The sequence below is a fragment of the Tamandua tetradactyla genome, chromosome 2 (genome assembly GCF_023851605.1).
Source record: "Tamandua tetradactyla isolate mTamTet1 chromosome 2, mTamTet1.pri, whole genome shotgun sequence".
NCBI lineage: Eukaryota > Metazoa > Chordata > Mammalia > Pilosa > Myrmecophagidae > Tamandua > Tamandua tetradactyla.
The window spans coordinates 133,084,405-133,104,588 of NC_135328.1; the positions used below are offsets into that span (position 1 = coordinate 133,084,405).

At 58.8% G+C, this 20,184-nt stretch overlaps 2 protein-coding genes across 9 annotated transcripts in view; both read right to left on the reverse strand.

Moving 5' to 3' along the window:
• Window positions 1-377: 377 nt before the first annotated feature.
• On the reverse strand, window positions 378-8,023 carry CACFD1 (calcium channel flower domain containing 1). Of its 2 annotated transcripts, none has more exons than XM_077149063.1 (5): window positions 7,836-8,023; window positions 4,955-5,027; window positions 3,426-3,551; window positions 1,026-1,133; window positions 378-592 (listed from the first exon to the last, which is right to left on the reverse strand). In XM_077149063.1, exons 1-5 carry the CDS (start codon window positions 7,954-7,956, stop codon window positions 502-504), a joined length of 519 nt encoding a protein of 172 aa, XP_077005178.1. In that variant the 5' UTR covers window positions 7,957-8,023; the 3' UTR covers window positions 378-501. The 2 variants fall into 2 exon arrangements, with proteins under 2 accessions (XP_077005178.1, XP_077005179.1); XM_077149064.1 differs by lacking the exon at window positions 7,836-8,023 and adding an exon at window positions 5,447-5,634.
• A 331-nt stretch (window positions 8,024-8,354) lies between these two features.
• ADAMTS13 (ADAM metallopeptidase with thrombospondin type 1 motif 13) overlaps window positions 8,355-20,184 on the reverse strand; it is a 30,960-nt gene continuing 19,130 nt past the window's right edge. For 2 of the 7 annotated variants that reach the window (XM_077149068.1, XM_077149066.1), the window contains exons 21-29: window positions 18,943-19,132; window positions 18,246-18,366; window positions 17,471-17,600; window positions 17,170-17,349; window positions 16,008-16,190; window positions 13,550-13,754; window positions 12,442-12,754; window positions 11,411-11,557; window positions 9,763-11,111 (exon numbers count right to left, since the gene is read on the reverse strand). In XM_077149068.1, the coding sequence (XP_077005183.1) occupies window positions 10,510-11,111; window positions 11,411-11,557; window positions 12,442-12,754; window positions 13,550-13,754; window positions 16,008-16,190; window positions 17,170-17,349; window positions 17,471-17,600; window positions 18,246-18,366; window positions 18,943-19,132 (2,071 nt within the window). In that variant the 3' untranslated portion in view covers window positions 9,763-10,509. Of the gene's footprint in view, window positions 8,932-9,666; window positions 11,112-11,410; window positions 11,558-12,441; window positions 12,755-13,549; window positions 13,755-16,007; window positions 16,191-17,169; window positions 17,350-17,470; window positions 17,601-18,245; window positions 18,367-18,942; window positions 19,133-20,184 lie in introns of those variants that run through there. The other 5 variants (XM_077149070.1, XM_077149073.1, XM_077149067.1 and 2 more) reach the window with 5 other exon arrangements.

Consider the following 20,184-nt stretch of genomic DNA (forward strand, 5'->3'; position numbering starts at 1 on the left):
CTCTCCTCTTGGGTAGCTAAGAGGAGGCTCGAACAGGTCACCCCCTGGATCCAAGTCCCATGGCAGGGCACAAGGAGGCCAGCCGAGCGGCCACGTGCCGGCACAGGACGGCTCTCCCCTGGGGAAGCTCCTTTCCAAGGCCCGCATCAGAGCCACAGTTCTGCCAGCTGCATGAAGTCTCAGTCTGAGGCCAGGCCAGCTGTGGGGATGGGCTGCTGGGCCATGCTTCTCCACGCACAGCTGCTGTGGCCTTGGCAGCTTCGGAGGCTTCTCCACCTGCGGCCCCTCTACCCCCTTGCTCTTGGCCGAGGCCCTCGGAGCTCAGGGCCACGGAATGCCAAACTGGACAAAGGAGCAGAGAGAAGAGGAGTCCAGGTGCAGAGACGGGCAAGGGTGATGGGGGCCAGGACAAGGCTCCTTCTCTGTGCCTGCGGGATGTACCCATGAGAACCAGAGGCAGGGAGGGTCCCACAAGCCAGGGAGGAGGGCGGCTGGCCAGCATTACAGAGCCCCCTCCAGGGTCTCTGTGAGCTGCTCCTCATCCATCTGTTGCTTCTGCTGCTGGATCCGGGCGTAGGAGATGGCGTCACCCCTGGAGAGAAAGCAAACCAGGCTGCGTGGGGGCAAGCCCAGCCCACAGCCCTCCAAGCAGCCTGGCCCGACCCAGGCATGATCACAGGCAGAGCCTCCAGTCCCTAGGATTTCCCAGAGACCTCACTGCTGGGCTGGCAGAGGCGTGCTGCGACCCTCTAAGAATGGCAGGGGCTGCCTGGGCTCTTGAGTTGAGAAGGGCCCAGAGTGTTTCTGACAGGGGTACCTGGGGGGCCCTGGGTGCAAAGAGGCTCTCATGAGCCAGCTCAGTACAACCCCCCAGTCTTGTTGACTCTCCTGCTCTCGCTCCCTGGAGCTGGATACCCTGGAGACAACTTCTGGGCCCCAGTGTCCATGACTGGGTAAGGGGCTGCTCCTAGAACCTGCTCACTGAGATTTCAGAGCCCTCCCCAGGGCTGGGCCCACAGACGCACTTCTTGCCCAGAGCAGAGAGTCCGTACAGCACCCCGGTGGCGAAGGCAGCAGCATTTCCCAGCAGCGTGGTCAGGGTCAGGCTGATGACGATGGGAACAATGGCCATCCTGCAGGAGCAGCAGAGGTCGAGGGTCCACACCCACCCTCAGCTGACCACACACCCTCCAGGCTTCCCTGAGTCACCCCAGACCCTTCCCAGGCAACCGAGGGCACACCGAGAAATTAACAGGTTTGCAGCCAGGCTCCCTAAAGTCTGGGTATACCCCTGGATTTGTCTGCAAAATGTTGTGCAGGAGAGGACCCAAAGTGTTTGTCCGATTTTTGGACAAGTCTGTGATGGATCCATCCTACCCCAATGTTCAGAAAACCGGGCGGACGAAGGTCCTGGGAGAAGCAGGGACAGAGGAGCCCAGCCCCCCGTGCCTCATGTCCAGTCTCTCCTGTGGAGTGGGGAGCCGACCTCAGGAGAGGCTTGGCGAGCATTTAAACCCACGGCAGGAAGGGCTGCATGAGCATGACGTCAAAGTGAACTCTTTTAAGTCCAGTAAAAAGCACCACAAAGTTGATGGACTGGACAGCTAACGTGCTACCAGGTCTCCAGACTACACGTTCTGGCTGAAATAGCAAGAGGGGTGATTCTGGATCCGGTGGCCGGCTGGGAATTCCAGCTAGTGGTACCAATTCCTGGAAACTGCTACCTGGAAAATACCGGAGACTCTCTCCTGCCACTTCCCTAGAGGAGGTTGCCTGTACCTTTCCTGCCAGGCCTCGCTCTGCCCGTTTGTGCGCCTGGGGCGCCTGGTACACGGAGAAGCACGTTAGCTGCAGTCGTGAGGTGAATGAAGCAGGGGTGGGGCAGGGAAGACAGGACGCAGTGGCCAGTTATGTTCAGTTGCATCATATGTGAAGTATTTCCATTATTGTGGGACATGTGAGTATGAGGTTTTACTCTAGTTTATAAAATGTCCAAGTTTAAAAACCATAGAAATTACAATGGAAAAGGCATACACCTACAGGGGGATAATCAGTCAAAACAAAATGAAAGGTGAACAACAGGCTGGAAAAAGTATTTGCTGGAAATGTAACAAAGGATTATGAAATCTTTAATATAGAAAGCATATATAACTTGCTAGGTAAGACATCAAGATTCTAATAGTTAAAAAGTAAACCACAGAATTTTCAAAACAGAAAGTTAGTAAAAAAGATCATATGGGAAAATATTTCGCCCTGAGATAACAAACGTGAAAATCGTACACAGCACTGCGGGATGGGAAGGAGCCGGCGTGACCTCTTTGGAAAGCAATTTAGTCTCATGTACTTAAAATTTTTAAGTGATCCTAATCTTTGACCTAATATTCCAAACCTGGAAACACATCCTAATGGAAATAATCAAAACCACAAAAAGATTGAGCTCACATGTTCCTCTTCGTTGGACATCTATCCCAGTCTGTAAGTTAAGAAAACCATGATATATCCAGTGGAATAAATATCACTATCATTAAAAGTGACATTATGAAATCTGTTATAATAGCTGAAATGCTTAAATTACTATATTAAGTGGGAAAAAAATGTGTTTTGTTAGGAATGGTTATAGTGACGGCACAAACAGGTTTTTAAAAATGACCGCGGATGGGAAAGGCACACATCAACAAGTGCTGGCGTGATGGGTAATGTTTTTCCTTCTACTTTCCACGTTATTTTCAATGAATCTACATTATTGTGAGCTTTAAAAAAGGCACAGAAATGATGACACATGTTAGAGTCCTAGAATTCGGGTTCTGTGATCCCGTGTTTCAACGGAGTGAAACACGGCTCTGGAACTGAACACACATCTTTGTGCTCTGACGTCCAAACCGAAGGAGCCCGGGAAGGGCCACGTTTGGTCCTGAAATAATCTGGGTAATAGTAATTACTGCCGCTGCCACCACCAGCTGTTGCCAATGCCTCCAACGCCCTAGTCCAGTTCTAACGTAGTCAGATCTCATGACTCAGATGAAAGTACTATTGTTAGAAATATGAAAATAAGAGAAAACCCTATTTGGAGGCCACAGGATTTTCTGTTTGGCAACCTGCTTCCCCTTTCCCGTTAGGACAGCTAGATTTGACCACCGGCTTCTGAGAGGCTGCAGGGAAGCACGTTCTGGACCGACTTCAGCTGTTTCACCGACGCCACGCGGTGGGCCCGCACCCCAGGGTGGCCCCTGCCCCCCACTGACAGCGCCGCCGGCTGGGGGCTGAGCTGCTAGAGGCCACGCCTCTGCCAACTCCGGGCAGCCATGGCTGCAGAGAGCACGAGGGCACCTGCCCCCGCCTGCCCTCACCACCCTAGCACCGGCCCGCTGGGTCACAGAGGCAGCAGACCCCAGGGAGACCCAGGCAGGGGGCCTGGCGGCTCTCACCCGCAGTAGAAGACGGCCTTCTGCCAGGCGCGGAGCCTGTCTGCCTTCTCCGCCACGGCGGTCGCGAACTCGAGGAACTGGCAGCAGAAGGGCACCTCGCACAGCAACAGGATGAAGGCGCTCATGCTGCAGGGCGGGAGGGCAGGGCGGACACAGGCTGGTCCTGATGGGCGGGGGCACAGCGAGGGAGGAGCGGGGCGAGGGGTGCCGCGAAGGGCTGGCCCTGACGGGCGGGGGCGGGAGGGGGTGCAGCACCCAGCCGAACACCCCTGACGCCTCCCCGTGCTCAGACTGCCAGGCTACACCCCAGCCCGTGCCCTCCCTCCTCCACCCCAGACACTGATAAGGCCTGCCCCCTCTTCCAGGAAGCCAGCCCAGCTATTCCCCAGCTGCTCCCCCGTATACGGGTGAGGGACACCTCGGGGTCTCTACCTGCCTTTGTCCTCCTGCCTGTGAAAGGAGGGAAATAAAGCCCTCCTCCCCATGAGGCTCCTGTAGCTTTGGTGAATGCTGGCCTGAGGTGCTGAAGCAGGTGGGACCTCCCCACCATCACCTCCACAGCCATCCATGCCAGGACGGTGGCCCCTGCGCCGGCTCTTCCATCAGGAGAGGAGAGAGCCAGAAGCAGTTCATCTACAAAGGACAGCCTCAGGGCTACCCCTGGGAAGCCCATGCTGGCGAAGAAGGAACTCGGGGCCATTTTGTCCAGCCCCATGTTTGGACTGTGGACAGCTAAGCCACAAATGACTGCAGAGACTGCTCTATTCTTTGCATCCTCCTGGGTGGGTGACAGCGTGCAGGCCCTCTACCTGGAAAGTGCCGTCACCCCTGTCTGGCAGAAAGGCAGGCTGGTGTTGGGAGAGCCTCTGCCCTTGGTCAGTGAGCCCCTCAGGTGCCTTCACATCCTGGGGCCCCTGCCAGGCCCCCACTCCCTGTGCAACCTGCCCCCAGAAGTCTGGGCCAGTGCCCTCCCCAGGACTCCACCCTGGGGTGTTTCTGACCTCTGAGCTCTCTGGTGGCCAGGGTATCTGTACCCTGCCCAGTACTTCCCCATAGGCCCACAGCCTTCTCTCATGGGTCAGAAGGGGCCCAGGCAGTCCCTTGCCCCTGGCCTTCCCCCTCCAAGGGGACCAGGGCTACACTGTCAAAGGGGGCTCTCTAACTGCTGGGCACTGCCTCTCTCAAGCCCCGAGTGTCCCCTCTCTCAAGCCACCCTGCATCTCTCTCTGGTCCTGCTCACCCACCACCTGGCTGACCACCCTACCCTGTCAACTCAGTCCTAGACCAGCCCTGGTGGTGGGTTTTCCAGGCCCTGGCTCTGGGAGCTCCCAGAGGACAGTGGTCCATCTCAGTGGACCAGGAGGCACCAGCACCATCTGACCCAGAGGAAGTGCTGGAGACACGGCTGTGGCCTCGACTGTGGACCAGATTATGGAAAAACCAAACACCACGGGGCAGAAAGGAGGTGAGGATCCCCACGCTGCCCTCGCCCCCCCACCCCCACCCCACTTCCACCCCTCGGCACTCACATCATCCACACGCCGGCCGCAATGTTGAGCGGGTGGATGGTGATGCAGTTGAAGAGGCCGCAGATTCCGCAAGCTGGGAAGAGACGTGGGCAGGAATTAGCCGGGGAGATGGCTGGGGGAGGGCGGGGAGTCCTTGTAACCCTAACCCTTAAAGGTTCAGGTGAGGTGGCATGCACAGGGGAGGGCACAGACAGGGAAGGCAGCAGTGCAGCAGTGGCAGGGGCTGCTCCCTCCGTGCACTGCCTTGAAATGGTCTATTCTTGGGTCTCTCATTATCCTGGACCGCAAACTCCAGGGAGCTGCCAGGTATCTTCCCGTCCCTCCACCCCTGGTGCTGAGGAGGCACCAGCTCTCATTAGCTCCGTGACACTGGACAAGTCACTCAGCCACGCTGAAGGCTGGCTGTCTTGGCACCCATCTTGTAGGGGTTTGGGATCAAACAAGCCCCCATCTCTCATGCGTGTAGGCAGGGCTCACCAGGAGTGAGCCCACCTGGAGGAGAGGAAGTCATCTGAGTCAGTGGCATGGGACTTGGAGCAAGGATCTGGACCAGGTATGTCCTGGGTCCTGGGCCCAGCTCTGCCTTCCATCCACTCAGAGACCATGACGTGCCCTCTTCATCTTTCTAGGCCCATTTTCTGGCCCCCACAGCTCAGCCCCCTGGCTGTGAAATGTCAAGGGGCTGTGAAAGGAGGAAGGGGTCTTCTTTTGCCTCTGAAGTTGGCTTCTTCCATGCCCCAAATATGACCTCTTTGGCCTGTCTCCTCCCCCAGCAACTCCGAATGAGAGTGTGCAGCGCTCGCCTCCTCTACCTGCTGCCTGCAGCTGGGATCCGCCCAGGGCACTGAGCAGAGCAGACCCAGACCAGGGAACTCAGAGGCAGTGCCGGGGGGGAGGGGGGGGGCGGGGGCAGGCACTGGGCAGGAAACAAAGCCCAGCCATCCTGGGTGGGCAGGGAAGGAAGCTGGGTCAAGCAAGGCAGCAATTAGCAACCACCTCATTAAATTTGCAGCAGCTCCTGTGCACCTGATAGCCTGACCCAGTCAGGAATTCTACTGCCACTGTCCCATGGAAGCTTCTCTGGACAGCAGGGCAGGGAAGAGGAGTGAGCCCAAACTACAATGGGTGTGTCCTCCTGTGACCCCAAGCCCTCCTTCTAAAACGATGGACAGTCTTTCTGCCTATCAGGTGGCACTCACTCTTGGCACATCAGCAACATGGGCTCCGGGCAGCAGGGGTCCCTAAGGCCACAGAGCACCGATAAGGCCAGGGCATGTGTACCTGAGATGCAGTGGGGCCTGACCCCACCTGCTTCCCTGGCCCCTGCTGTGCTCAGCATCTTCACCTCTAGCTGAAACCCTACCCCTTCTTTCCCCCAGCTCGCCTTCTCCACCCCCAGACAGAGGCTCCAGCCTGGAACTCCCCAGGGAAGGGCTCAAGGGCATCCACTTGGAAGCTTCCCAGGCTCAGCTGTCTTCCACATGAGGGGGGAGCCCCATGCACTCTCCTTCCTCCCAAAGCCTCTGGATGCTCTTTGGGACCCAGGGCAAAGGTCTCCTCCACCCCGCCCCCGGGATCCCCACTGCAGAGGAGGGCAACCCCACCCCAGAGTGGCCGGCAGAAACACAACCCTTCCTGCACACCGGTCCCATCGCTGAAGCTCCCTGCGTTCTGAAGCCTGCCCTGCAATGGATCATTTTGCACATATGTAACAATGCACCCTTTTACAGGCAATGCCCCCAGTTTCTCCTGAGGCTTCATTTGTAGTCCCAGCTCAGCGCTGTGACCTCCTGGGTGAGAATGGGTACCCCACCTGAGAAGCACAGACCTGGATGTGCCCTCGGGGTTAACTGGGCATTGGCAGGGTTGATGGCTTGGAGATGGAGGGGCAGGGGTCAGCCCACAGGCCACCTGAGCAGAATTGAACCCTCCAGGTTGGGCCGCAGGCCAGTCAGGCCCTTTCCCTTCTCCACCACTGACCACCATCATTTTCGGCAGCCCCAGCTGCCTGCACCCCCACAGCCCGCCCCACCCCCCAGTCGCATGCCCCGCAGGCTCTGTGGAAATCCTGCGGACTCCTTGACAGACGCTCCCAGTCTGAGACCCACAGCCTGTACCCTCTCTCCAGGCCATGTTTCCTCATGGCCAGCATGGGCGGGAAGAAGAGACCATTCCAGTGGATTTGTATTTGCCTGGGGAAGGCCTGCTACCACGAGCCGCAGCACATCTGCCTCCCACCTGTGTTCTTTTTGAGCTTGTGCTGAAAGAGCCCGGCTTCCCCAGAAACCTGAAGTTGGGGTGCGTGTCCAGGACCGGGGTCCAGGTAGAAGGAGGCGAGCTGAGGCCACCAGAAGAGGCAAGAGTAGACGGCAGAGCCCGAGGGCTGGCCTCCTGGACCGGCTCCCGCGGCCCCCTGCAGCCCTCCCTCGGGACCACCTGTCTGCTGGCACCACCAGGCCCCCCAAACTTCGCAGCCAGCCGCGTGGGCCACGGACCTGGCCAGACATGCCCCCCCCACTTGGCCCCAAGGTTAGGGGACGCGGCCGCCCCCCGCCAGCCCCAAGGCAGGGGCCGGCTGTTTCAGGTGGACATCCCGGGACGACCGCGGCACAGCCCCGCAGACAGGTGCTGTCCGGCCCTTCTTCAAAAGACGCGGCTCGGCCAAGGGTCGTGCCCCCGGGAACTGGGAGCCCAGGCCCGTGCACGCCCCCTGCTCGGCCCCACGGTATCTTTCCCAGCGTCTGTCGCCCGGGCCGGGGCTGGTCACCACGGAGACCCCGAGGGCTTCCGACCACCCCGCCACCCCTGCCCCGGGGGCGCCTCCCCGACCCAGCTGGGGCGGCGGGCGGCGCGCGCATGCGCCTCGGGACGGGGTACTCACAGAGGGCCCCCAGCACCCCCGACAGGCGACACAGCCAGCGATACCACCACGTCATGGCCTCTTCCTGCGCAGGCGGCGCGCAGCCGGCGGGCGCCCCCACCGCCCCGCCCGAGCCGCTCATGGCGCCGCCGTCGGCGAAGCCCGACACCCTCACAAAGGCGCGGGGAGCCGGCCCCACGTCGGCGGGCGGCGCGCGGCCTTCTGGGAGAGGCGGGGCTCATTAACATAGGGGGCGGGGCTCTGCGCCACAGTGAGAGGCGCCGGAGCGTTCTGTGCTCGCAGGCGTGGGGGCGGGGCTCGCAGGGTCGCAGCGGGGAGCGACCCGGAGGGCTCGGTCACTCGGAAGGCGGGGCCTGGCGGCGAAGGGACAGCCGTCCCCAGCTGTCAGACGCTCCCGACTGGGCACGGCGTGGAGGCGGGGCTTCAGGTGCACCTGCATCAGCACCAGTCCTGCCTGCACGTTCCTCACCTGTCCTCCCCGCGTAGGAATAAGACAGCAAGGGCGGGGCTGTCAGTAATGGGCGAGGAGCCCCATCGCGACCAGGGAATCCCCGCCTCGCCGTGGTATGAGTTTTCAAGCCTGCTTTGGGCAGATTACAGGAAGAAGACGCCACCTAGGCTGTACAATCCGTTTATTGGTACCCGAAGGCCTTGGAGCTTCCTTCCCAGAGGGTTCTCCCTGGCACGTTGGGAGAAAACTCCAAAGGGATAAGTAAGGCTGGGAGAAGTGAGGACCAAAAAGTACCCAGAGAGCAGAGAGTTCAACCCTCCAGGCTGGGCTGGCACCTGGCACGCATTCAGCAGAAGCCGGTTTTCCCCATTGGCCAGCGGCAGCTCTTCCTTCGCAGTGGAGAAGCACCCACGGTGCTGCAGGTCACCAGAGACGTACCTGGCGAGGGGACTAGGGCAGGGCTGGGCTAGGCGCCTGCTCTCCCTGCACTCTGGGTGGCAGGGTCCAGTACCGGCCCCGCAGGCTGGCGCCCATCTCCAGGAAACCTGGGCTGAACTCCACCTCTGCCTGGCTGCCCTCGGACTCCCAGTAGAGCCACTGCTGCCCACGGAATGTCATGGTCCTCATGCTCTGCGGCTCCCGGATCTGGGAGGAAGGACCAGCCACAAATGACAGTTAGCTGGCATTTACAGGACCGTTAAAATATGAGGCATCATACACTCAGCACAACATTTAACCCTCCGAAGGGCCCTGGCAGGAGGCCACGATTCTCCCAGCTGAGAAACTCAGGCCCCAAGAAGTGACCTCGGTTCCCCACGGGCCTGCAGCCAGGGGTGCTTAGTTATGGGCCCAGGTCCATCGGATTCCAGCAGCCAAGCCGCCTCCTCCAGGGGCGGATACATGCAGACAAGGGTCCTTCCCGAGCCCACAAAGCCTCAGGGGGATGGGGGCAGACTTTCTGTTTGGGGTCACGGGGACACTTGGGTAATGGACGCAGTCACCACACTGTGACTGCAGTGCCCACCACTGACTCGTGGACTCAGAGGAGGTGCCAGTGGGAAATGTCATGTTGTCTGTGTGTTACCACAATAAAAACTGGGGGAAAAAAAACCTCTGCGGGGGTGGGGGTGAATAGGTCCCCTCCTCTAGCAAGGGTTACACTAGGGCCTACAATTACACTTTGATCCTGAGTAGACTGGCCATGCCGTCAGAAAAGGCCTTTCCTTTCTCATTCCTGTGGGGAGCTCAATAAGCATTTGTTGGGGGAAGGGGTGGAGCAATCTCTTTTCTCCCGTTCTTTCACTGCTGATTTTGAAGTCCACTCAGTCCCAGGATTGGCTGCCCCAGAACCCCCTCCTGTCCCCATCCTAGCAGCCTCACCGAGATGTAGCTGGCATCGGTCCCCTTGGTCCCTGAGCCCAGGTTGGTGGCCAGAGCATGGATGGCGAGCCGGGCCTGGGGGGCCACGTCGATGAAGACCCGGCAGCCCCCCATGTTCCTCCCATCCAGACTCAGTGAGGGGCTCGTGATTTCACCTTGGGGTCCAAAGAGCTGCATGTCACATTCTGCAGGGGAGAGCAGGTGGGGGACTGTGGGCCACCTTGGGGACCTAGGAGTCTGGACAGACCACTGAGTCTAGGGGCCAGGGCAGCTCACAGCCAGGAAGCAGTGGGGTCAGGCTCCGGGGTACCTCACCTCCACCCCACCTCTCTGAGCTGGGGTTCCCTCCTCTGTAAGAGTGCTGGGGATAACAGCACACACCTGGTATGGGGCATTTTCAGGATGACCCAGTGAAGGTAAGCATGCAAAAGCCTTAGATACTGACCCTGGCACAAAGGAGGTGATCCCATCGTGGCACCATCGCTATGGCCAGGAGTCTATGCTAGGCGCCCCATCTCCAATCCATCCCCCCACCCCCCGCAAGGCAGGTGCTGGGGACGCAGGGAGTGAGCACAATGAAGGGGAGGGCAGCTGGCTTTCCTGTGCTCTCAGATGCCAGCACAACTGAAAGCACAGTTGTGGGCGGCTGTGTAAAGGGTGGCTGGAGCAGGGGCAGCTGTGAGTTCAGTCTCCACGGAAGCTAACCCCTCTCATTGAGGCCTGGTGGAGCCGAGAAACCTCTAGAAGCAGCCAGGGAATTCCAGCCAGCTTGGGCTGGTGAGAGAGGGATATGGGAGTGGGATCCCAATGGGTCCCATGGACAAGGCAGGGTTTCCTGGGAAGTCATCCTCCACTGAGGTGAGTGTGGCAGGGGGAGCACGCATGTGCATGTACGTGTGTCTGCAGGCATGCATGCATGTGTCCAGCTCTGCTGGGGAGGAGAAGAAGGTGGTACCCCGGGACAGGGCTTGGGGGATGCAGCTTGCTCTCTACCCAGCCTTGTTTCCCACTCCTGCCGAGGTATCTTAAAAGACTTGAGTGCCAGGGCAGGGGTGTGGAGTGGGGTCCCACTTCTGCCCACAGTGCTCCATGGCCCCAGAGGGGAAGGGTCGCAGCATCCCTCCCAGGACTTTGTCCTGACCCCAGGGCAGGGCCACATGGGCCTCCCCCAGACTCAGGGTGCTCAGGGGTGGCACCGCCTCTGCCTTGCCCACTGCCCATCAGGACCCTGGCTAGAGAGGTCCGGCAGGAGGCAGGCGGGAAGGAACCTCGGTGGAAGGACTCCATAGCAGGCCGACTCGTGTAGCGCAGCAGCACACCACCTCCTGGGCCCCTGCGGCACTGCCTCACCACCAGCGTGTTGGCCTGGGAGCTGAACGTCCTGCCCGATAGCTTCCTGCAGGTCTTCCTCCATGTGAGCCGGCCCCACAGCTGCAGCACGTCCCCTGGAAGTTGGCAGTGCATGAGGACCCAGCCCACCCCATTCCAGCGCAGTGGCTCTGGGCTCAGACAGCACGAGCTCTCCTGCACCCTAACTACATGACTGCAAGGAATGGATGTGTCAGATTCTCCTAGCCTTGGCTTCCTTATCTGTAAAATGGGCATGATCGCACCCCAGCCTCGAGATGCCATGATGCTTACAAGTGACAATGCACAAGAGGCATCCTGCCAGGAGTAGGCGTGCGGGAAGCTGCTGGCTGGCCCCGTGCCAAACAGCCATGGCTGCTGCGGCCCCTGGACATACCGGCACTGCAGTTGAGGGAGCTCTCGAGGACCTGGACGGTCAGCAGCTCGCCCAGGGGCCGCCCAATGGCCACTGCACAGTCAGCCTGGCCTGCATCGCGCATGTCAATGGTTCCCCCTGGCTCCAGGTACTGCCTCCCACAGGCACCTGGAAAGGGGGCAGGCAGCACAGGTGAGCAGAGCTTCCGGGAGGCGGGGAGCTCAGGGGAGGGGGCTGCGGGACACCAGGTGAAGGGTCGCATGTGGCCACCCAGGGATCAGAGGTCCTGCGGGCATTACAGCGAGAGGTAGGCAGTGTGTGGAACATGTATAGAATTCTGTGGGTTTGGGGATGTGGGCCGGGGTGAACAGGGTACCCCCAACATCCATGTCCACACAGAAACTCAAAACATGACCTGATTTGGAACTAGGGCCTTTACAGATGGAATTAGTTCAGATGAAGTCGTACTGGGGTGGGGTGGGCCCTACTCCAGTGGTGTCCTTATAGAAAAGGAAAACAGACACCGAGGAGAAGGCTAGGGGAAGATGGAAGAGAGACTGCAGGAGGCATCTGCAAGCCAAGGACACCAAGGATTACCAAAAGCCATGGAAGCTACGGAGTGGCAAGGGAGGATTATCCCCAAGAGCCTCGGAGGGAGCCTGGCACTGCTGACACCTTAACTTTGGATTCTACCTCCCAGAACTGGGAGACAATAACTTCCTGATGCCTTCAGCCACCTGGTTTGTGGGGCTTTCTCATGGAAGCTGCAGGAAACTAAGACAGAGACACACAGACCTGGGTTCAAATCCTGACTCCTGGAAACTTAGGCAAGTTCCTTTCACCTTGTTAACAATCAAAGGTGGGTATTGCTTTTCTGGGGGAGGAAGAGCCCGGCTTTCCAAGCACACCCCTTCAGCCAGGTGCATGCACCTCAGTGTGCTGGGAAGTGCCGAGGCCACAGGAGGACATCGGGGGACCCCGTCCAGGAGCATGTCCTGGCCTGCCCACCCTTCCACAGTAGCCGCTCGACAGAAGGGAGGAAGGAACGTAACTGGGCTCCGCTGGGCTTGCTTGGAGCGTGGGGGGCAGTCCCTGAGGCTGGGGGCCTGGAGAGAGCAGGTGGCTCTGAGGCAATTGACGAGCTGGGGAAGCATCCGCGGTGGCAGCTATGGTCTGACCTGAAGTCGCGGCTTCCGTATGGGGCATTAGGCGGGACATCCCCTGCCCTCCACAGGGCCTGGCCCAGCAGCCCTGCACCGTCGCCGGCTTGGGAAGGTGCTGGCAAAAGTCAGCCAGCACGGGTCCCTGGGGTCCCAGGCAGGTGTCGTGCCGGCGCCGGATGCCATTCCCACAGGAGACAGAGCACTGCGGAAAGAGGGGATGGGGGTGGTAGGGACAGCATGACGATTGTTACCGAGCACACACCCTGGCCAGATGTGAATAGACACAGTTTTTGCACAGCCTGGGAGGTGGGCAACGTGTCGCCATCCTGCAGGTGAGGGAACCGAGGCTCAGAGGGGCACAGGGCCAGGCACTCCTCAGAATGACTGACCCCTCCACCCCTGCCACTACAGCCACCATCTGCCTGCCCTCTGCCCTGCTCTCCTGCCTGCCCACCAGTATCCCAGCTCTCATCCCTGTCCAGGGTGGGCAGTGGCTGCAGAGAGGCCTCCAGGGGCTTCGGACTCTCCCAGCCCCTCCACAGTGGGCGTGACTCCTCGAGAGGGAGACGGAGCCCCGTTAATCTTTGTCTGTCTGAGGTCTGGCGAGGTGTTTGGACCATACAGCCACTCAGTTACTGGGCCTTCTGCTTAGCATCACCCACTTTCTCCAGACCCCTGGGGCTTCTAAAGCCCAGCTCTTGTCTGCTGTAGGTTCCAACTGCCCCTGCTACCACCAAATAACAGACTAGCGCATGGAAAGTCAGCAGCTCACGTAGAAGTCCCTTAAACACAGAGCTGCCCGGCTCCAGGCCCTGCCCTTCTGCCCCAGCACGGGTGAGAGAAACTGAACTTCGCAGGGGATGCAGTCCCAGAGGCTGCCCTGGTCCCACTGCTCGCCCCACCCTTTGTGGGCCCACCAATGGATCCAAGCCCTCAGCCCCCCGACGTGGGAGGTCCCACAGCAGATGTCTTCCCCTGCCCCCGTGGCAGGGCTAACCTCCATCCAGGGGCTCACGTGCCACCGGTAGGTGCAGGCGGCGACCAGGCAGGGGATGCTGGCCCGTGGGCGCACATGAGCTGCACAGGCCGCCTCGTCCAACTCCACAACCCGGCCTTGGTCCAGCTGCACACAGGCCACCAAGCGGGTGGCGGTGCCAAGGCCACAGCTGGCTGAGCATGGGCCGGAGGACATGACTTCCCACCTACAGGAAGAGGAGACCTCAGGGACGTGGTGCTGCCCGGGCCGGGTTCCATTCAGCCCCCGGCATCCGAGAGCTCTGAGGCACAGGCCCCACGCCCTCCTCGGGTCCAGTCACCAAGCTCACCAGCCTGGGAAAGGCTTTGAAGAGCCTCTGGAGGAAAGAAACCTGAACACAGCTCTTTCTCTTCAACACTGCCCCACCCCCACCCCCCGTATTGCTGCTTGCTGATCTCAGTAACACAAAGAAAGGGTGTTCCAGGATCCATGGGGAGGCAAAGGACTATAAAACTGGCGATCCCACCCAAATGGATTTATAATCATCTAGCCAACAATAACACCACTGTTTTTCAGAGCCAGGACATGAGCCCGCTTACCCGTGCTGGAGCACAGAGTCCTAGGCCCTCAAGGCTGCCTCTCAAATGTGCCTCCCATCGATCTGGGCACATCCTAGGTGCCAGGGATCTGGAGGGCTGTGCACTGGGTCCACTTCTCAGAGCTTAGATCCTAAAGCTGGGCTTCCCAGCTGCAGACATGGACGTTTGGGGCCAGATCATCCCTGGTCTCCACTCACTTAGGTGCCAGGAGCAAAAGCCCCCTATTTGTGACAACCAAAAATATCTCCAGACTTTACCACATGTTCCCTGGAAGCAGAAAGGGCCCTGGCTTAACAATTACTGATTGTATATGTAGAATGGAATGATATCTTAATGTTTTGTTTGTTAATTTTTTTTTAATTAATAAAAAAATTTAAAAAAGAAAGGGCCCTGGCTCGGACCCACTTGTCCAGAAGAAAGAGATGGACAATAAAAAGCAAATAAATGTTTGATGCTGGCAAATGCTATTAAGAAAAGTAAAGCAGGGAAAGGGGGACGGGGGGAGCAATGGATTTTAGAACGTGGCTCAGGGAGGACTGTGAGTGCTCAGGGAGGACTGTGAATGCTCAGGGAGGACTGTGAGTGCTCAGGGAGGACTGTGAATGCTCAGGGAGGACTGTGAGTGCTCAGGGATGACTGTGAGTGCTCAGGGAGGACTGTGAACGCTCAGGGAGGACTGTGAGTGCTCAGGGAGGACTGTGAATGCTCAGGGAGGACTGTGAGTGCTCAGGGAGGACTTTGCTTTCCCCGCTATATGGTCTGAGCTGAGCCTGAAAGGATAGAGGTGCAGGCCCTGGGGACATCCAGACAAGACACATCTAGGCAGCAAGCAAGGTGCAAAACCCCAGAGGCAGGAGCATTCCTGGAATGTTCCAGAACAGTGAGAAGGCGAGAGTGGCAACAGCAATGCTTGAAAGGTAGCCAGAGCTCGTGTGTATGTAATTCCTGTAAAAATCCCAGATCATCTCTAAATTCAGAGTGGAAAAAAAACAGGGCCCATAGCCAAGGAACTTCAGCATAAACAAAGAAATGAAGACATTTGGGCTGTGGAAGTTAAAATGTATTAGAAAGCTACGATATTTTAAACAGCTTTTATTAGAAATGAGAGTAGCCCGGGCAAGGGGATGGGGAACAGATCCCGGTGGAAAGCCTGGCAGGACCCAACATTCACGAAGATTTAGGCTCTGCTAAAGGACGTCTGTGGGGAAGCAGTGGCATATACACCATACGCTGCTGGTTCATAATTTGGAAACATAAAGGTTGTCCCCTATGTTGCCAAAAATACCCCAGACAGGTAAGTTAAATATTTAAATTTAAATGAAATCATTTCTGTAATGGCTTATTTCTTTAAAAGTAAGGAGAAAGTGTGAAGTAAGTATGGCCGCATATTAACATCTATCAAATCTGGGTGGTGGGAACGTGAGTGTCTGTTCTGTAAAAGTACAGGAAAGCATTTCAGTAATGAAAATGCAAAGTGAAAAAAAATAAATCATGAAAGAATTGTGAAGACTGCAGGGGAATTCACCCACCAGCCTGGGCTCTAACCCACCTGTTCAGACCCCACTGGCCTGAGCACAGATTCTCTCCTAGTCCAGGAGGCCCGAGCTGAGCTTTGGCCCATCCAGGGGACAGCACCATTTCCCTGTCCCCTCCTTTGGGAGAGCTGCTATGTACACCCACGGGCTCCTCTCAAATGCTGCTTCCTCCCCTGGGAACCCACCCCCAGGTCTCCTCCCACCCACATCCCTTCGAACCCACAGCCCCCCTTTCTCTCTGACACCGAGCTCAGCCGGGTGTCACAGCCTCCTGGAGGCTGGTCTCGTCTGTGTGACCCTGCGCTGGGTGTCCCGTGGCTCCCCTCGCAGGGGCGGCCAACTGACCTGGGTGGACAGGGCTCAGGACTGCAGGCCTCCTGCTCCTCAGGGCGGGGCAGCCCTTGGCACTGGGCTTCGGGCAGGGTCTCCTCCTGGTGGTCGTTTCCGCGAGCGCGGGTGCAGTACAGCATCCTCCGCCGGACCCCTCCTCCACAGCTCACGCTACAGGCCGCCACTTTGTGCTGCCACCTGGGCAGGCAAAGCTGCTAAGCCCAAACAACAGGACCACGAGAGCACCAGCCCCACTGCCCCCAACTGCCAGTAAAGTCCTTCATTTCCTAGAAAGCTCCTCTGCTGGTACCCCCAGCCCTCCCTGCTGTGGTTTTCCAATCACTGCAGCTGTGTTTACCCATCTGTCTTACTGATCGTCTGGCCACACCCCCCAACCCATCCGAGAACATCAGCTCCAGGAGGGATGTGCGTCTGTCTTCTCCACGACTGTCCTGTTACTGCTTGTTTACCCCTTAACAGAGCAGTCCCTGGGCAGAGCAGGTGCTCAGCACAGAGCAGGTGATAAATACGTGACTTCTCTGCAGCGCTGTCTCACTAAACCCCACAGCCTCGGGGGTCAGCTGCAAGTGAGGACACGGAGGACCAGGGAGCTGTGGCTCGGAGGTGAGGACAGAGCCAGGACGTACACCCAGGACGTCCAACTGCGGAGCTGACACCCTCAACCTTGGGGCACATGCAGCCCTCCCAAGCCCCCTGCACAGGAAAGCTCGACTGAACCCCAGCTGAGGGCTAGACTCCATGCAGGCTGCTGGGGACCTGCCCTCACCACGCCTTCCACAGGCAGGGCGCAGGCGGCTACCCGGGGGCCCCTGGGGTCCCTCCTCTCCAGGGCCCTTAACCCACCAACACGCACAGCCAGCAGGTCCTGCCAACTCCAGAAGGCCTCCAGAGCATGTTCTCCTGCCACCTGGCTAAACCCTCCCGGACTCCACAGAGCCCCTCTTGCTGGAGCCTTCCCCCAGGCTGGGCCTGGGCTAGCCATTTCCTGAGCAGAAGGGCCCTACCCGGGAGGAACCCCTCAGCCCACTTCACCGTGTCCAAAAGAGAAAACGGAGGCTTTGAGGAGGGAGGCAACATGTCCGAGTAGCCACAAGGCGGTCAAGTGGCAGAGCCAGGGCTGGCACCCAGGGCTGAGGTCTAACTGGGAAGGACCCACCTGGCAGGGCAGGGCTCGGGACTGCAGTCCTCCTGGGGGCGGGGCCGGGGCAGTGGCCAGCACTTAGAGTGCGGCAGGGGGACGGTACGGCCATGCTCCTGTCTCACGCAGCGCACAACCAGCGGCACCTGCCCCCCTCCGCAGCTCACAGGGCAAGGTGCAGAGGCTTGCGTCTCCCACCTGTGGGAAGGAGGGCAGCCCTTGGCAGGGGCCTTGCCCCGGGTTCAGATTCCTCCCTTCCTGGATCGGGAGCAGGGTGGGGGTGGGGGGCAGACCGCCGTCCCCGCGCAGCCTCACTCACTGAGCGGGGCACAGGGCTGCCCGGCAGGCCTCCAGCCGGTCTCCAGGCTTGTGGGTCAAGTCACACAGCTCTTCCTGGACCGTTGTCCCGAGGGCAGAGTCCACGCACATGAAGCGCAGCTCCATCAGGCCTGCAGGGAGGCAGCAGGGGACCCCGGGACCCAAGAGGAGGCCTCAGCAAGGATGCACAGGAGAGCTTGATCTCCCACTCACACCATGTGGGCATGAGTCCCAGCTCTGCCCCTTCCCAGCTGTGTAACGTTGGACAAGTGATTTAACGTCTCTGAGCCTCAGATTCTTCATATAATGGGGCCTTCCTTACTGGGTCATTTATAATGAAGGGCCGGGCATATCTTACCATAAGGATGCTGTTAGCCCTTTCTGGTCTCTGTTCCAAACATGTTAAGGTTTTACTGAATAAGTGGCTAAAGTTTTGGTTCATGAACACTATGTATTTTACAATTAATTTTGTTTCTTTGCTTTGGCCACTAGGAAGCTCAGAGCTAAGTGTGGGGCCCGTCCCTTGCAGCTCTGTTGGCCCCAAGCAACTCTCTTGGGTACCTATATGCCCAGGCTTTATTGGCTTTTTCTATCTTTCTCTCAACTATCAACACATTCACTGTGTACTTGTCCCAACCTCCCTGAATATTCTCCTGTGTTATTGCATGGATTGTCTGGAAGCCTCCTCAAATCCTTTTCATAGCTGGGAAAATGCAAGTTTAGAAAAGAGGTAACTGGTGAGTTCCAGTCCTCAGGTAGGCCCTGCTGGCCCTCACCTCTGCCACAGGACACGGAGCACACGCCTGCCACAGGCATCCATACGTGGGTGGCCAGGACCCCTGGCCCAGCGCTTCTCAATGGGGTTGGCACTTCCTCCATACCAGCCAAAGCGTCCTGCTGAAGGGGTTGAGCCAGAAGCTGGTGGGGTCGGGATTCCTGCCTTCGGGTCCATGAGGGCCCAGCCGCCCCCTGCCCCATTCTTTCAGGAGTAAAGGCTGCCTGCTCCCTGCTGCTGCCTTTCTGAGAAGACTCCTGCCGGGTCCCCTGGAGACACTCCTGCCCACATGCCTGCCCCTGTGAGAGCTGGGGGCCAGCAGGCAGGTTTGCAAGAATGCTGGGCATTGCAGCCCTGGCCAGCCACCAGGGCAGGACTGCCCCCACCACCACCCAGCCTGAGAGCTGCCGCCACCTTGCCCTGGGCCCCTGGAGCGGGCAGCAGCCTGGCAGCCTCTCGCGGTGCCGCGGCAGAACTAAACCCTTCCTGGCAGGCTTCTAACAGGCCCCCATCTCTCGGCCTGGCTTACAAGGGGGAACAAGGGTTCCCAGAGACTCCGAAATGGGTTTCTAGTTTTATCCTCCAACCCAGGTGTCCCTCAGACAGCAGCAGTGAGGAAGGATGCTCTGCTGTCCCTGAGAGGTGCAGGGCAGGGTGCCTCTCATTCTCTGGGCCATGCTCAGCCCCAGGACACTCACATGATCTGGGCCCTGAAGACACGCCGTCGCCATGCAGGGCCCAAGGGTGGGTGGCTTCCCCTCTGTGGAACAGGGCCCAGCAGTTTCTGGAAGCTCTTGGCCATCGGGCCCCTGCCCACATGTCACGTTCTGAGCAGCCAGCCCAGCTCCACAGGCCAAAGGGCAGGGGCTGGGGCCTGAGCCCTCCCACCTGAGGATGGCACAGGTGTCATCAGGCCCCAGCCCTGGCACCGGCTGTGGGTGCAGCCCAGCACCTGAGGGAGGGCTGTGGATCTGCTGCCCAACACCAGGAGCCCAGAGAGTGGCTCCTCAAAGAAGATGCCGCCAGGGGCCTTTCCCTTGCCATGCCAGATGCACAGGTCCACCCATTAAGCACTCTCGCTTCCACTCCACCAGCAGTGATGAGACAGTGCCCCACCCCACCTGCCTTCCAGACACGACCAGCGCCCTATGCACCAGGGCATGCGCTGGGAAATAGCATCACCAAGCTCAGGGATGCCAAATGGGCTTCACCTGTGAGCCAGCCCAGCGTGGTGACGGCTGCCTGAGGGCTGTGTTAAGAAGAATTCTGAGGAAGGACCACCTCAGTGGGAAAGAGTGGTGATTGCTATGTCTGCTGTAGATGCAAGAGGGAGACAGAGCCCCAGAATCACGTAAGGGCCCCTCCCCGTTGGGAAGATAAAAAAACTGAAGCCGAGAGAGGCCAGGGACTTGCCCCAGATAACAAAGGACCCCGCACACCAGAATGCTGCACCACTGTTAGACACGGTGCTGGTTTGAGCTGCCATGTACCCCAGACGAGGCCACGTTCTTTCAGTTCATCCCTGTGGGTGCAGACCTCTTATGGGTGGGGCCTTTTCATTAGGTTGTTTTCGTGAAGATGTGACCCAGCCAATTCAGGGAGGATCTTAATTCTGCACTAGAGTCCTTTAGGAGCATTAAAAGAGCAGAAGCTCAGAGAGAGCAGAGAGAGAAACACCCAGTGGGCTTGGAGAGGGATGCCCTCGAGACGCTGAGAGAGGACCTATGCCCGCTCAGGGAGGAGGCCCCTGGAGCCAGACGCTGACAGCATCAGAGCCCGGGAGGGAAGTCCCAGCAGGTGGCGGCATGCGCCTTCCCCTGTGGCAGAGTGTCCCACATGCCAGCGGCTTTTCTTCGAGGAAGGTATCCTCTTATTGATACCTTAATGTGAACATTTTCATGGCCTTAGAATAATAACTCAAACCTAATGAATCCCCATGT

Coding starts and splice junctions, on each gene's coding strand:
- CACFD1 (XM_077149063.1), bottom strand. CDS start 7,956: ATGAGCGGCTCGGGCGGGGCGGTGGGGGCGCCCGCCGGCTGCGCGCCG. Junction 5,028..7,835: donor GGGGGTGCTGGGGGCCCTCT/GTGAGTACCCCG, acceptor GTCTCTTCCCAG/CTTGCGGAATCTGCGGCCTC. Junction 593..1,025: donor CTCTCTGCTCTGGGCAAGAA/GTGCGTCTGTGG, acceptor CTTTCTCTCCAG/GGGTGACGCCATCTCCTACG.